Source organism: Drosophila santomea, chromosome 2L (genome assembly GCF_016746245.2).
Source record: "Drosophila santomea strain STO CAGO 1482 chromosome 2L, Prin_Dsan_1.1, whole genome shotgun sequence".
Lineage (NCBI taxonomy): Eukaryota > Metazoa > Arthropoda > Insecta > Diptera > Drosophilidae > Drosophila > Drosophila santomea.
Window position 1 is genome coordinate 12,247,748 of NC_053016.2, and position 16,404 is coordinate 12,264,151.

At 40.5% G+C, this 16,404-nt stretch overlaps 3 protein-coding genes across 9 annotated transcripts in view; 2 read left to right on the top strand and 1 right to left on the bottom strand.

The window, feature by feature from the left end:
- LOC120447028 (potassium voltage-gated channel protein Shaw) overlaps positions 1 to 3,096 on the bottom strand; it is a 41,220-nt gene extending 38,124 nt beyond the window's left edge. For all 5 annotated transcript variants that reach the window (XM_039628380.2, XM_039628371.2, XM_039628362.2 and 2 more), the window contains exon 1: positions 2,624 to 3,096. The gene's annotated coding sequence lies outside the window, so the exon portion shown is untranslated. The remainder of the gene's footprint in view (positions 1 to 2,623) is intronic.
- Positions 3,097 to 4,952: 1,856 nt separating this feature from the next.
- LOC120457832 (L-ascorbate oxidase) lies at positions 4,953 to 14,924 on the top strand. Of its 3 annotated transcripts, none has more exons than XM_039645338.1 (5): positions 4,953 to 5,052; positions 9,140 to 9,504; positions 11,864 to 12,045; positions 12,105 to 14,189; positions 14,263 to 14,924. In XM_039645338.1, exons 2-5 carry the CDS (start codon positions 9,288 to 9,290, stop codon positions 14,665 to 14,667), a joined length of 2,889 nt encoding a protein of 962 aa, XP_039501272.1. In that variant the 5' UTR covers positions 4,953 to 5,052; positions 9,140 to 9,287; the 3' UTR covers positions 14,668 to 14,924. The 3 variants fall into 3 exon arrangements, with proteins under 3 accessions (XP_039501272.1, XP_039501282.1, XP_039501266.1); XM_039645348.1 differs by having other exon boundaries at positions 4,986 to 5,059; XM_039645332.2 differs by having other exon boundaries at positions 5,001 to 5,059; positions 8,815 to 9,504.
- A 489-nt stretch (positions 14,925 to 15,413) lies between these two features.
- Positions 15,414 to 16,397, top strand: LOC120457816 (fat body protein 2). Its single transcript, XM_039645317.2, has 2 exons — positions 15,414 to 15,792; positions 15,852 to 16,397. Exons 1-2 carry the CDS (start codon positions 15,469 to 15,471, stop codon positions 16,296 to 16,298), a joined length of 771 nt encoding a protein of 256 aa, XP_039501251.1. The 5' UTR covers positions 15,414 to 15,468; the 3' UTR covers positions 16,299 to 16,397.
- The last annotated feature ends 7 nt before the right edge of the window (positions 16,398 to 16,404 follow it).

Here is a 16,404-nt window from a genome sequence, read left to right on the forward strand (position 1 = left end):
GGGGAGTCTCCGTTGATGGCCGCCTGTCCCCGCAGGCAGCCAAAGGACACATTTTTCTAGCCACTCTTCCCTGGCATTTTCTTGGAATTTTATTGCGAATGCTTGTGGTCGCATTTTGCTAACCACTCTCCATCCCAGCAAAGTTTACCTTTGGTGGCATTTTTTCAAAACCCGTTCGCCAATATCTTGCGCTTATGCAGTCGGCGAAATCAAGGTGGTTGAAACTTTTTAATTTGGCCAACTTTATCCCGTTGTAATCAATAAAGGGCTTGAAAGTTTATGCGGCATTAAGTAAGTTCAACATTTGCTTTTGGCATAAATTAATTCGGAAAACTTATGCTTTTGAGCCAAAGTAACTTCTCTTGTTGCTAATTTATAAATAACTGGTTGAAGAAGGGGCTACTTTTTTGGGACCGGGAAGCTTGTTTCTTTAAAACAGAACTTGCTTATACGAGTATTTTATGGGGATAAGGAATTTATTATTTAATGCTGTGAATACATCAAACACAACACTTAATGGATCGAATGAGTGACATCGAGGACGAAGTGCACTGAATAGTTCATGGCGTGTGTCAATAACTATAAAAACGTAATGCGAACTGGAATATTTAAGAGTTTATTAATAGGGAAATGGAATATTAAAAATTGTAATAGCTATATTATATGTATGTCATAGGAATTGTAAAAATGTATGGATTAAAAATTAAATTTATATAATTGTGCTGTTCCCGTTCGAGGGCAAAAACCTCGGTTACCACTTTGCCTTAAGTCAGAACCCATGCAAACCCCTTTTATCGAGTGCCTTCCCTGCAATTAGAGTTTTATTTGTTTACGAGTCATTTTCCAATTTAGGCATAAATTATTCATATTGCGTATACGCCCCGTTTGCCTTAGAGCAACACTTCAGCTGGCACAGCGAACGAGCAACCGAGAGAGAGACAAACAAAAGGCAAATCGCAGTTCGATAAAGCAAAATTACATGCCAGTGACGACAATGACAATTGCGAAATTATAAAGCAAGCGAAAAGCCATTAAAGGACATCGCATTCGCCGTATACGAGTACAAACCTCGTTTGCAAAACGAGTCCTCAAATTCTCATTGTCCGCTGCATAAAGCTCACGACGTGCAATAATCTGAGCAATTGTAGTTTATGCCTTAATTTTTGTTTGCGTACATGTTTTATGGCCAATACCCCGCGCCCTTCCCCGTGTTTTGCCATCTCCTTCTGTCGCCTTAATTACATTTCTCGTGTCTGCCACTCTCTCTGGTGGCTGTATCCTGCTTTGTTTTATATCCTTTTTCAGTAATTTACTCTCCCCGGTTTGAATGCCTGTGATGCCTGTTTTACACAGCAAAAAGTTGTATCCTTTTACAAAAATTGTGAATGTTTTTAGCTTGGGAACAATGGAAACTGTAATCCATTCAAAATCAAAAAAGGAAATTAATATGCGTTGTTTGTAAATTAAATACGAGTATAATTTCTCTCAAAAATATTTCTTGCATTCCGTATGTGTTTTATACGTTTTCTAATTATGCATTATGCGAAAAAAATTGCTTATACAGAATATGTATAATTTCTATGATTTTATTACATTTAATTAGTGTGTATGAGTGCATCCCATTAGTTTTTGTTTATCTGCAACTGTGTGGGTGGTTTGGCAGTTAAGTAGTGCAGGTTGTTTCACGCTTCTTTTTTGTTTTTTGGTAGAAGCTCATAACTCAATTACGAAGTATAAAGGATTTTCATTGCCCGCACGCATCTTGCATAAGAAAAAAGGCATTGATGAATGTGAGGAAAGTTAACTGGCACTTCTTGGCGGCTTTTTACGGCTTTTTTGTTCAACACTTGCGACTATTTTCTGTTTATGTTTATTGGTCATGGTGTCTGCCTGGTCCAGGCGTGGTCCACATAAAATGTCACCGATGCTGACAGTAAACAAAAAAGTTTTCGGCACTGAAAAAGTGTCTCGCAAATGTATCGTGGGCATTGGGCCAATCTGAAAGGACCATAAATTAAACCTTTTTGCCGCTGGCCAACACCGAAAACTACAATAAAATGAAAGGGGAAGATAAAGTTATACAGAGGACGGGGAATTTTCCAACTGCTATAGGGTCGCATTTACTTATGAGCAAACCAAAAATGCACGAGCATTAGTTATTTAAACCTCTTTGTGAAATTAAGTGTAAATATGAAATAGGTGGCTTATTTTGGCTTTAAATGCCTTAAAGTCTTGTAATATGAGTGAAGTTGAGTTAGTTCTCTTTGTTTTATTTAATCTCATAACTCTAAGCACTAATTGTATTCCATATGGACTGCTAATTCGAACAAGGCATAACTAACAGACACCAGATGCCATTACTATAGATTATCTCTGCGTGGAAAGTTGGTCGCAACGGAGACCAAAATAAATTAAAGTCGACACAAAGGGCCACCTATGTTTTGGCTGATTTATTTTATGTGTCCCCATGGAAATGCAAAAAAGCCAACAAAGCAGCAAGTAAAAGATTTCCAAGGGATGACAATAAAGTTCGGGCTGACAAACAAAGGCGACAGATTTCCAAAAAAAAAAAAATTGGTACCCAAAGCCAAGCTAAAAAACCCAAACAAGCCAGGCAACTTACCTATGACTAGTCCAAGATGGCTTTTTTAATCCTTAAGGCAAACTTTCAGCTCAAATCAGAGGCGACAGCAGATTTGAGACTTGTTATCGTATTTTTTTGTTTTAGCACGAAAAACTTTTGGCCGCACTTTAACACGTGGGAAGATGGGGAACCTGTTAGTCCGCCCAAGGACACTGTCTCACATCCACACACTCACACACACACCCACAAACGCGGCGCTGACATACTGACACATTCGCAGCAAGCCACAGATCCTGCCGCCTGTCCGCCACACTAGCCAGTTACCAGGAGTCAGTAGCCAAAACCGTTGGCCATTAACCAGGTCCGTTCCGAGGCTTTTCCAGCAGGTTCTTGCCGCACGCACGTCCACAAGCGAACTGAAACCGAAACCCAAAACCGAAACCAATGCGGAAAACTGAACGCGGTGCGCAGCCTGCCAAAAGGACATGCCGTAGTACTACTATCCGTAGTGAGCCTCGTTCGTGGCCTCGGGTTCCATGAGTCCATGAGTTCGGGGAGCCTTCGCGTGGACCATTGACAGGATGCTGCCGGATGAAGTTGCCGAAAGTCGGAGAGCGGAGCTTTTGCCTCTCAGTCTCTTTCGCCAAGCGTGGTGAGTAAAATTCTACTTTGCACTGAGAACAATTAACACTGAGAATATATATTTAAACAGTTTTAAAATGTTTCGTTCAGAATCGTTTTACTTACTCCATCTATTGATCTATTCATAATTTCAGTATTTTCATTTCCAAATTGGAAAAATACAATGCATTTACGCGTAGATAAAAAGGGTATACTATATTCGTTAGGTATTTCTATCAATGGGCCAGAATATTGCCAGAAATTTCTGTTTCGCATTTCAACTTGTTGAGTAACAAGTAGGTGATAGTCGAGGTTTTAAACTATACGCATAGTAAAAACATTTGAAATTTTCCGTTCGCACTCACACGAGTCGAGTAAAGGTTAGCTGATAGTCGATATACTCAAATATATTATTCTCACTGGTTTTAAACTGGTTAAAACTTTTTTTGTTTCACCTAGCTGTGTAACGATACTGAAAGTCGAGTACTCGATATTTTTAGCTGGTTTTAATTCGGTTTAAAACGTTTGATACTTTTCGTTCGCAATCACACGAGCGGAGTAACGATTGGCTGATAGTCGAGGTGAGTCTTATCTCGGAATTGATTTGTTTTTTTTTTTTTTTTTTTTTTTTTTTTTTTTTTTTTTTAAACTTTTGCGAATTGCAATTTGCCCTTCCACGAGTAACGATTAGCTGATAGTCGAGGCACTCGAATATAGTGTTCTCTCTGCGCTACCACTAGCTGAGTAACGGGTATCTGATAGTCGGGGAACTCGACTATAGCGTTCTCTCTTGTTTTGAATATACTCTCACAAATTTCGTGTTATTGCGAAATGTTTATCTTTATTAATTAACTTTACTAGAAATATGAACGAGTTTAAGAAACTGTGCTTTATGACAACCTGACACCCTCAAGTGATTAAGAAAAAAGATTTAAATGTAAGCCTTCTAGCTTATTTAAGTCTATAGCTATAGCTATAATAGTAATAATCCCCTTATATGTATATAAGATGCTTTATAAAATTATAAAAGAATCTGTTCAAATTTCAACCCCATCGAATTTGCATAAATATAAATGAATGTACCAGTTCAATAAACTGCGCAAGCATGCTGAAAATATCGTTGACACCAATCGATGAATTAATATTCTATTAAACGTCGGTGCCAATATCAGGTAGCAATCACCTCCCATTCAAGTAGCAATCTGGTGAAAAATCCAGTTTCCTCGCCATGACAACTACATTCCAATAATAGTTGAGACGCCTCTTAAAAAGGCTGAAAAAACCAATCAAAATGAACAAGCGCAGAGCAGCGCAGCCGGCAGTATTTAAAATTAAAATATCAATGCAAATATGCTGGACAGATTTTAATAAATGCAAAGGTCGACATTATCTTCCCAAAAAAAAAATGGATGGGTAGCAGCACTGCTTGATACGGTGTCGAATTCTAATCAAGACACGGAAGCCAGACGTCGGCAGCATCTGAGAGGAGCTCTTAACATTTGGCCAATCAATGGAGATAACCGCACGAGATCTCTGTTAACCGAATACCTAGTACCGACTTGTTAACATGGCCAACAGCTGCGGGTTAATTACGACCGGCGGAAGCGTGCACACACTCTCTGCTTCTCTCTTACGTTCGTTACCTCTCTCTCTTAGCCGATCGGTTCGGGCCGTTATCACCTGCCGAAGCGGTCGAAACGAGCGGGCCAAAAGGGTCGAACTGGGCTAAAATCACACTCAGTTTTAGCGCGTTTTCTTCGGCGCACCGTTGGCGATCTTCAAAAGCGCCTTAGTTGCATTCGAATCGCGTTAGTTGTGGTTTAAGCGGCGAACGGTGCGCATCTCTAGTAAGTGGTTAATAAAACGGCAACAAGATATCCCTAAGGACATTATTTCTAAGGACTTTTCCCTTGTTTTCCTTGAGTGATTGGGTTCCGAACAAAGTACAAAGCATACCCATAATCTGAAAGCAATAAAATGCGGTCGCGTTGGTGCTAAGCAAATAGTATTTTGTGATATCATAAGGCCGAGAGTCGTGTGATAAGTGAATTAACTTGCTGGGATAAAACGGCCAGCGAGCCCGAACTTCATCGCACACTGACTAACACAATTCACGTAGCCCATAAATGTTTTAACTGTGTTCCATAAACATTTTATAAACAGAAACTTTGATATAACAAAACCAAATCACTGATGGAATCTTTCAATCTTTGATGGCGAAATCTTTCCTTTGGAATATGAAATCATTGCATTCTATTGTTGTGTTATCATAATATCGATAGCGGCAGTTGCCCCATGAAAAAGAATTTGTTGAATCGTTTGATTGCCAAGTGTTATATCCTTAATAGATTCAATTCCTAAAATTAAATATAAAATTTATAGACAAAATGTATGTATAAACACAAAGCTCATATTAGCAATGGGAAACTTCCATTCGACGCTTCACCAGTTTCTACTTCCTCCGCCTCTTGGCCATTTACAAACGGCCTTGACATTGAGAAAACCACCATAAATTGTTTCTTGACAACACGAAAAATAATTGCTCCATCCATTTGCCCGTAGAGATTCCAATCAGCAACAAGAAAATGCCCTCAAGATTAATCTTTGAAATACATCATGATTCTCAATTCATAAATTACTGCCGAATGTTTTTTTTTTCTCTCTTAATAATTCCAAGCAAATACAAAAAGGTTTCGGCTTTTGTTTTTCACTTGTTTTCATTTTTTTCAAGTCGGCACGTAGCTCGCTTCAAGCTTCAAGCAACGAGCAAAGTTTGTTTTGATTCCGTTTTTTGTTTTGGCTCTGGCTTGTAACTAAAAATAGGTGAGCGAAGACTGGTCCGCCGGGCAAACCGGCTGACCATGGCTTGGAATTGGACGTATTGGCCAGAACCCGGCTCAAAGTTCATGTGCGAGGGTTTTTCCAGAGGGGGAAAGCCGAAAAGGGGAACCAATAAGGGGAACACCAATTGGCTATCGTAACGCCGGACCTGAGATAAGCCGCTTAAAAATCTTCCACTCCATCTCCGCTTTTGCCATGCTTCATGTTTTTATCGCATTTCACTCGTCTTGCATTGCCTACCCCAACATAGCGTGTATATGGCCAACGAAATGGTCGAAAATGCGGTCAAGCAGCAGCCACTGTATCAGCTAATTGCTGTCAAAATAAGTGGACGGGCTGCGGAAGATGTTCGCATAGAAAGGGTCTTTTAAATAAATCAAATCAAATTACAATAAACAAGCCCAATAATTATATGTAAAAACGTGAAGCGAAAAACACTTTGGGCGTTATGCAACTTTTTACGAACGTGTGATTTGGTAGTACCTCACCATACAACCCACACAAAATTCCGAGGAAAAAAAGTATAAAAGCAAACTTTGCATAACATCATTTTCTGATTGATTGCTAGAGAAATTTAATGTTGGTAGAAAGAAATTGGCCATTAAATGAATCAACAATAAAACGTAATCTGATTAACTTTATTGCAAGTTAAATATGAAATGCTTGGGTAATAAATACCACTGGTTCAGAGTGTGTAATTCTGTCAAGTGCTTAAATTAATAAATTCATTCATTAAGCCAACCTTTCCTTTAAAATAAATGGAAATAAAACCATCGATATATATGTAAGGTAGTGATATTTACATTACTAATTGCATATGTAAGTTCTTGGGAATTCTGTGTCTAGCTTTCGTCGTGTAATGTTTTCATTGTTCTAGTTTCTCAAGATCTAAAATGTAAATTATGGGGTTCTCCAGAGATCGTTGCCATTCAAGTGGAACAGAATCCCTACGTAGGCTAAAGCAAAATATACAGAAAGAATAAATAAATATCAATGAAGTCATCCAAAGCAAAAGAGCACAAATTCATGTCTAGGTGTTAGTTTCAGGGAATACCCAAGTGGGATTTTATTGACAGCTCAAATCAAATCCAAGCCTTTAACCCATATGAGTAATCCGCCTTTCCACGTGACTTGTACACTTCAGCATCCAAGAGGCATGGTAATTAAAGTGATTGTCAGACACTATCCTTTGACTCATATCGAATAAATACCGATCAGATCCACTTAAGATTTGCGAAAGATGATTCAAAATAATTGAGTTAGGGTAAGCATCGAACGAAAAAGATATGATTTATTGCTCATTTGGCTGAGCCAAAAGACTCCATCACTAATTAATCTTTTAGTTCCGGGTAGCAGCGCAGTTTATTAAAAAATTTTATGGCTCATTAAATGATTAGATCTTTTAATAGGTTTTTAATTTTGGGGATTCTAACGTTGTTTTTGTTTTGACTCAAATAAAGTGCCATGTAGCTGGGTACTTAGCTCCTAATTAACGGAAGTGCGTTAGTTCCTATTGGCCCTTAAGGTACTCGCAGTCCATAAATCTTTAAGATGCTTTAAGTGTTGCCAAATAAGACGAAGTGGAAGACAATGGAGGCAGTGCAGTACATTTTTCACTGACTTTAGACGTGTATGAATGCTCTATAAAAATATTAAAGTAGTATTCAAAAAAATCTTAAATAAAATAAAAATATAAAACCGTTTTCTTAGCAACTTAAAACGTTATAACCAGTTTTAATATTATTGGCCTGAAACAAACCAGTTAAATGTTGCAATAAACCCTATTTTGCTGTATAAATTCCACATTGAGCACTTTGCCCGGAAAATTGGAGCATAAACACAACTTGATGTATATGAAAAATGTCTTGAGTCATTTCTTTCGTATTTTCCTGCCCCACACCATTTGGGTTTTTCTTTTGCTTTTCATAATTTATGCGCAGTTCTCTTTATGTGTGAGGCTCCAACGGACTTTGGCTTCTGCACAGTGGACCCACTGGCGGACGTGAGCTTTTGCCTGTGTGTGTGTGTGTGTGTGTCTATGTGTATGTGCTGGGGTGTGTGTGTGTGCTTAAGGAACAGCGTGCTAATTAATTAAATTCGTACGTGCTTTGTGAGTGTGTGTGCCTGTCTTGAGTTGAGCCGGCGAATCAACTTGCTGGCCATGGGCTGATAGGACCAAAAGCAATAGCGCACAGTTGCCCAGCACCACAGAGCGTATGAGTGATATTTACAGTCGAGCCGTAAATCATACTTAACTTAATATACAATATATACTCTCATATGTTTGCCCTTTTCGGCCATGTGCGTGCTCCTTTCATTCGGGCGACGAGGCCAATACGGGATGGCAGGCTAATGTGGCTGTAGGGCTAGAGGATATTCCCATTGATTGAGTTTGGCAATAACAAGGAAAATACCATTTGTGTAATTGTTAGTGTTTATTGGTTGAAATTCGATTAGGCACAGAAATGATTAAGGATTGAATGGAATTAAATATATGAGCTGCATAATAAAATTAATTTATAAAAAAGTGTTTTGATAAAATAATAAATTAAATAGAAAAGCAAACTCCATTTAATTAACCTTCAATTTTAAAATAAAAAAGTAAAAACAAAGCTATTAAAATTTTTTTAAAAACGTAAAAAGCCAGTTATTCAAAAGTGTTGTGTTAATATAAAATAAAAAATAAAAAAAAATAACATTTCATCAAATTAACCTTAAATTTTTAATAACGTAATAACATTCCGATTAATTGAAACTTTGTTCCTTAGTTCGTGGTCTTTGGACTTCTAACTTGCCTTGAAACAGGGCAACGCCTTTCTTCTTGTATGCATATACATCAGAAGTGACTCCAATTATAATAATATAACAACTTTACCACTCGAGAGCAACTCGTTTTGTTAACAATCAACAAGACCATCTGCCAAGCAAGACAAATTCAATTGGGCAATAAGAAAAATATACTCCAATAAAATTCGAATTTAAATGCTGCAGCCAGAAGCTGAATAAATACATATAATAACAATATTAAGTGTGATTGAAACCACAATTTGTAGTAATAATAGTCAATGGCTATTTCATATGTACCATTTGCAGGCAATTTGTGGTAAAAATCAACAACAACTTCCGCATAACCATACAAAATAGCTCCAAAATATATTCAATAAAAGACAAGCGAAGCCAACACAAAAAAAACCAATCAGCAACAATTGGGATAAAAACCAAAACAATAACCTCAAATTGAATGAGCGTAAGCCATAATTATGACCAAATGAGCCAGCCAACAACAACAGCAACAAACAAGCAAACAAAAGCAACAAAAAGGCCAAGCGGATCCAACAACAAAATGCCGGTTGTCAACAGCAGATTAGCAGAGTTATCTCGGATAACAGTCCTCGTAACAGCGCTGCTGCAGCTTGTGGGCTACTCCAGTGGCTTGCAAACTGTAAGCGAATCAGCAGGTGAGTTGAGTGCAGTGAAAATAAAAATGGGAAAATGGGAGTCTTGTTCATAAATTTATTTAGGTTTTTAGCTTGATATATATTCGAAGGAACAGATTTCTTGACAAATTCAATAGCTAACATTGTTAATTCCGATGTTTAACCATGGCCAAAACATGCATTTGTGACTTATTGTTTGACAATTACCCACGACTTCACATTTTTCCTACATATGTCCATTAAAGTTAAGACCCATGTAAAGCGTCACGTGGCAATTAACGCCCAGCGACCTTGGCCAAATTAATGCCCACATAATCATTAACACCCAGCTAAAACGAAGTGTACTTGCAAGTGTATTTCCTTTAGACAACGTAAACAGAGATTGCCACTCACATGCGAAAAATAAGTATCTGCCCACCTGGCATGTGAATTTGCGTAAGTCCGGCAAATAATCAAGCGAGTACTTGATGGTTAAAACAAATGTCGGCTGGCAGGCAGGCTGGCAAGCAGGCAATCATAATAATGGCCATAACGAGCCAATAAACGATGCAGCCCAGCGATGATGCCAGAACCCCCACACCCCACAAGCACCCCCCTCAAACATACACACTCTCGCCGAAAAGCAGTCAATAAACGCGGCCTTAATGCTTAACTGACAGACATCCGCTATCCACCTAACGGAGTTGGCTATATGTGCGATGTACGTGCAGCAGTCGCATATACAGGCAGTATAATTTATATGCCAAACAGCTGCTGACATCGCCCAGTCTCACTTTTCTCCTGAAAAAAGGGCAAAATATAAGGAATCCCAAACAGGATCTGGATGAACCGAATTCCCATATGCCTAGAGCTCATATTTCACTCCGCGGCCAAACTGTTGATTCATTCATGAATAATGTGTTTTATTATTAAAGTGGTTTTAAAGTCAGCAACTCAAAAGAAATCCAACAATCTCTGCTCGCAGTATCGTTAAACATTCACTATAAGTCATCAAACAAAAAACCTAAACATAAGCAGGTAACATTTTTGAGTAGTTTGTTAATCTAGATTGACAGCTCGCGAACTTCAGATTGTAATAAATTCAACAGGTGTTAGGTAGCGACAGCAATTACACTTGAAACTCGAAATTAAAATTGTTATTAAATATCACATTTCGTTAACTTTCAAATAGGGCAAAGTGAACAAGACCGTTTTATCAGCTTATCGGGCATTTAATCTCAATTTCGTGTCATAAAGTTAATTGTTTCTTAATTTGAGTGTATTTTTAGCAGTGATTTCCCGATTACCTATGGTCATTGTTTTCATTGCAACACGTTGTTGATTAGAACTGCAAAATATTTCCCTTTTTTAAGCTTGCATAAGCCGTTTTCATGACCACAAATCTTTATGGGCCCATGGCGGATTCTATCAAGGTTAACCGAACACTTGAAATTTTCCATAGATCCGCCGACTATATCTACTAACCAGCTAATGCTGATTCATTTCGCAATCGCAAAGGAAAAAATTATAATCAACTACTTAAGCCATTTTGTCCCCGTTGATCCGGATCTCAAAGGCATTTTCTTTGCACTTCATCACCTTCTCGAATGTCAGTGCACTACTTCACGTGGAAGTGTCGACACTTGTCGCATTCTGTATGAGCAAACAAATGGGCATCTATTTAAATTTTCTAAAGAATGTTACAGAATTAATCTGAAACTGCTTAAGAAAAATATTTATTAACAATTTCAGAATAAATATATAATATTTAATACAAAATGTAATACAATGCACACATGAAATATATACCTGAAGAACCGGTTCTCCTTGCATTGTGAGAACTAAGTCATAACATCCATAGCAATTCTCACTTTCATTATAATTCGCACATGTCTACCACTCTGTGATTCAGAGTTCAAGGCACCTGGGACCAGACAATTAGCACACGTTGTGAGCATTTAAAAAGTAATAATAGCTCAATACATACATATGTATGTCGGTATAGCCAAGTGTGAAACTAAGCCGTGCCTTCAATTAAATGAGCTATAAATTGCAAATCTCAGGCGCGTGATAAGCCCCAAAAAAAGACAAAAGAAAGGGTTTTGGTCTCAGAAACATATTTGTTCGGCTTTCTTTGATTATGACCCCCCCTGAATTGTATTTGCTGGAGATTAAGTACCACAAAGCGATTGTTTACCAAGGCAAACAAGAACAAAGCTGTATAAGTACTTGAACAAGTGTTATCATTAAATGTTTTAAATTGTAAAAATTATTTAGATGAATACTTATTATGTTGTTATCCTTTAAAACTGAATTCAACTAAAGTAAGGTACTTTAGCAAGGCCTAAGGAAATGGTATTATATATTTTGATAAATAAATTGTTTTATTTGTTTAATTCAGATGAAAGTACCGTCTGCCTGTACCAAGAGTACAACACCACCTACCGAAAGGAGATTGGCGCGGTGTGGTTTGCCTCGAAGGATCCCTGTTTGGTGTACTCCTGTGCAGCTGGTGTGGCCAAGGATCCACAGGCGCATATTGTGGTCACCCAAGTCGATTGTAATGAGTTCTACTGCGAAGTGGTGAGTAACCAGTAAACCCAATAACTACAATATCCTTTTCACGTATCTATGCTCTATAGGGCTCCGAGCTGCGTAGTGTCGAAGGCAGTTGTTGCGGGGAGTGCGTTAGGACTCACTGTACACACAACCATTCCCTGTATGCCGTGGGGGAGTCATGGCACAATGATGCCGATTGCACGCTCATCGAGTGTGGACGTCTGGATAATGGACAGATCGTAATGAATACGTACAAGAGAAATTGCCCGGATTTGACGGAAGATTGTCCAGCTTCAAGGTTGGAGGAGCGGAACTGTTGTCCCTACTGCAGGCCCCTGCAAACGGCCAGGTTTGAGGAGCTCGAGGATAGTGAGGAGCGGAGCACCGGTGATATTTGGACAGCCGAATGGTATAGGAACCACCCCTGCAACCGGGATTGCCAAGTGGGAGCCGAACCCATGACCTGTCATTACACTTTCGTGGTGGAATGGTACCAGACCTTTTCCAAGGCCTGTTACGCTTGTCCTCTTAATCTTACGGATTGCTCCCGACCACATTGTGTCATGGGTGATGGCTTAGAGCGGAGTATCACTGTGGTCAACCGCATGATGCCCGGACCATCGATTGAAGTCTGTGAGGGCGATCAAATAGAGGTCGATGTGAAGAATGCTTTGTTGGGCGAGAGCACATCGATCCACTGGCATGGCTTGCACCAGAAGAAGACACCCTATATGGATGGTGTACCCCACATCACCCAGTGTCCCATTACCCCACATGCGACCTTCAGGTATTCCTTTCCTGCCGACCTCTCGGGTACACACTTCTGGCACTCGCACACGGGAATGCAGCGAGGTGATGGAGTTTTCGGTGCCTTGGTCATCCGGAAGCCAAAGACAGCCGAGCCACATGGAGGACTCTACGACTTCGACCTCAGCGAGCATGTGATGATTGTCCAGGATTGGATACACGACACGGGTGCCAGCATATTTTCCTATCATCATTACTCCCGTGGCGATAATAAGCCCCACAACCTGCTCATTAACGGCAAAGGTCGTTACTACAACCGCATTTGGGCGGAAGCGAAGCAAACTCATCGAAGAGCCGAGGAGAGAACCACGCAGCCCGTGGAACCACTTCCCAAATCCCAGGTGGACTTTGTCCAGACACTACCAAGACAAGCTCGATTGGCCAAAACGAATACCACGAAACTGTTTCCGGTAAATTCGCGGCAAAAGAGGGGTAATCTGAATAAGATACCCTTGGAACTAGTTCCCCATCAGGTTTACACCGTGAGAAGGGGTTTTCGTTACCGCTTCCGGATTATAAATGCGGAATATCTGAACTGTCCCATAGTGCTTTCTATAGATGGTCACAACCTGACAGCCATCAACTCGGATGGCTTTGATATTGAGGCAATGGAAGTGGGCTCCATAGTTACCTATTCCGGTGAGCGATTTGATTTCGTGCTGAATGCCAATCTTGAGGTGGGTAACTATTGGATTCGGCTTAAGGGTTTGATGGACTGCAGCGAAATCTTTACATCCGCCTTCCAAGTGGCCATCCTTCGCTATGAGGGAGCTCCGGATGATGAGCCCACTGCGGAATTGAGTTACGGCCACAAAGCCGAGGGCATTGAACTGAATGTGATGAACAGGGGTCCCGGATATTCGGACACCAAAACGGTTGCGGAAATGAGGGCTCTGCCCATCTATGATCATGTATCGGGCATCGATCACGATACACTGAAACCGGAAGCGGACTACAAGTTCTTCATCTACTACGATTTCTATAGAAAGAATAACCCCGACTTTCACAATCAAGATCTTTATGCCATGGACATGAACCTGACCGATCAGAATCGCCTTTACACACCCCAACTGAATCATATCTCCTTGGAGTTTCCTTCGCTGGCACTGCTTCCTTCCAGAAATCAGCTAAAGGACTCGGACTTTTGTAACGAAACGAGTTTGATGGACCAAGGTATCGATTGTCGCAAGGAGTTCTGCAGATGTCACCATGTTCTGCAGGTGCCACTGGGCGCCGTGGTCGAGATGATCATCGTGGATGAAGGATTCCAATACTACGCCAATCATCCCTTCCATTTGCATGGAAACGCCTTCAGAGTCATGGGATTGGAGCGTTTGGGCGAGAACGTAACCATTGAAATGGTGAGTAACTTTCTGCTACGACAGAAATAAATACATATTTAATTTATAACAATTTGTTATTCAACTCCTTAAGATAAAACAACTGGATCAGTTCAATCTACTCAAGCGGAATCTGGACAACCCGCCCGTGAAGGACACAGTTACTATACCAGATGGCGGTTATACCATCATCAGATTCGAGGCCTCTAATCCGGGCTATTGGCTATTCCATTGCCACATCGAGTTCCATGCGGAGATCGGTATGGCTCTGGTCTTCAAAGTGGGCAACGACGATCAAATGCTTCCGGTGCCAGAGAACTTTCCCACCTGCGGTGATTATAATCCAAACCAACGATCTGATGGGGGAACTACGGAAGATTCGGGAGATAGCAAGCCAATAACATCTACTCCACCAAATAGCGGAGGCGGTGGATCGGGAGTGGAACCCACATGGATTACCTTGATGATTAGTTGTATGCTGGTGAAACTCTATCGATAAGAGCAGGCCTTCGAAAGAGAGCACAATCCAAACTTGCCAAATGAAATTTAGAGATTATTTATAGAAGAGGAGGAAAGAACGTGCAGATCAAATTGATTTTGATTAATTTAGAAACATACTTGTTGTCTGGCACCTGTACATATTCCATGCATACATCTTCGCATCGTTGTAGCATAAGCATCTGTGATTGTCTATGAAAATGTTTAAATAAGTATTTTGAAATTTAAATAAATACATATTGATGTTTTAGTAAGAAATTTGGTGTGTTTATAATGGGGATATAGAATCTTATAATCATGAGTATACATAATGATGATGAATGTTTAAATTTTTATTTAAATAATGCACCAAAATATCACACTAATCTGATGCAACGTTTCCTAATTATTGCAACAATGCTTGCAGTTTATAATGAGGAACCCAGTCGACATATTGATATGTCGCCAGGTGGCTGGGGATCAGCTGGACCAGCCAACGCCCTCCACGTCGATGGCTGTCTTATCTGGTCCCTACTGGCAACAGCTGGCGACGGTCTTGTTGTCGTCTTTTGCAACTCAAAGTATCAACAATGTGCAGGGACCTGATCTTCCACCTGTTGACCCGTGGAAGATAGCTGAAGTTATGGCGATGTTATTGCAATCTGTTATTGCAAAAAAGTCATCATATTAAATGCGCTAGACATCTGGACTGGGTGCATCTGCGTTGTTATATAAGAGCAGCCACCTACCAGCTCAGACATCAGACAGAGTTCCTCACTCATCCCAATCACAATCCAACCCAAATAATTAACCCCAATCAAAGATGTTCGACTGGAGCGGTAAGAATGTTGTGTACGTGGGCAGCTTCAGTGGCACTGGATGGCAGATGATGATGCAGCTGATGCAGAAGGACATCAAGATGATGGGCATTATGCATCGCATGGAGAACGTCGAGATGATGAAGAAGCTGCAGGCCATTAATCCGTCCGTGAAAGTGGTCTTCGTGCAAATGAACCTCATGGAAAGGATGTCGATCGATCAGGCGATGAAGAAAATGGGACAAATGATGGGCCACATTGATGCGATGATCAATGCCGAGAATGTCCTGCTCGACAAGGATGTGGACACCACGATGGGCATGAATCTGGTAAGGAATAGATACTTAAAATAGTGATTGGTATTACAACTTCATGTTTATTCCCCCAGACTGGCATGATCCACTCGACCATGATGGCGATGCCCTACATGGACAAGACACAGATGGGCATGGGTGGCATGGTGGTCAACATGTCCTCCGTTTATGGCCTGGAACCTGCGCCCGCCTTTGCCGTCTATGCCGCTGCCATGCACGGCATCCTGGGATTCACCCGCTCCATGGGTGACAAAATGATCTACCAAAAGACCGGCGTCATGTTCATGGCCATGTGCCCCGGACTGACCAACAGCGAGATGATGATGAACCTGCGCGACAACGTCACCTGGCACCATTCCGAGTCCATGGTGGAGGCCATCGAGAGCGCCAAGCGCCAAATGCCCGAGGAGGCAGCCATGCAAATGATCCACGCGATGGAGATGATGAAGAACGGCAGCATGTGGATCGTCAACATGGGCCAGCTCAAGGAGGTCATGCCCACGATGCACTGGCAGATGTAAATGGCTTAGCCATTGAAGAGGTCCACGTTTGAGCGTTTATTAAATTGGTTGTGTTATGTTAAATCATTTGGAAATTAGATGGAAATAATAATCCTCGCAGCTTGTT

Excerpts from the sequence above, each read along its gene's own strand:
- LOC120457832 (XM_039645338.1), top strand. The coding sequence starts at position 9,288 with ATGAGCGTAAGCCATAATTATGACCAAATGAGCCAGCCAACAACAACA. Across the intron at positions 9,505-11,863 it reads AACTGTAAGCGAATCAGCAG|ATGAAAGTACCGTCTGCCTG; the intron begins GTGAGTTGAGTG and ends TGTTTAATTCAG. Across the intron at positions 12,046-12,104 it reads ATGAGTTCTACTGCGAAGTG|GGCTCCGAGCTGCGTAGTGT; the intron begins GTGAGTAACCAG and ends TATGCTCTATAG.
- LOC120457816 (XM_039645317.2), top strand. The coding sequence starts at position 15,469 with ATGTTCGACTGGAGCGGTAAGAATGTTGTGTACGTGGGCAGCTTCAGT. Across the intron at positions 15,793-15,851 it reads CCACGATGGGCATGAATCTG|ACTGGCATGATCCACTCGAC; the intron begins GTAAGGAATAGA and ends TTATTCCCCCAG.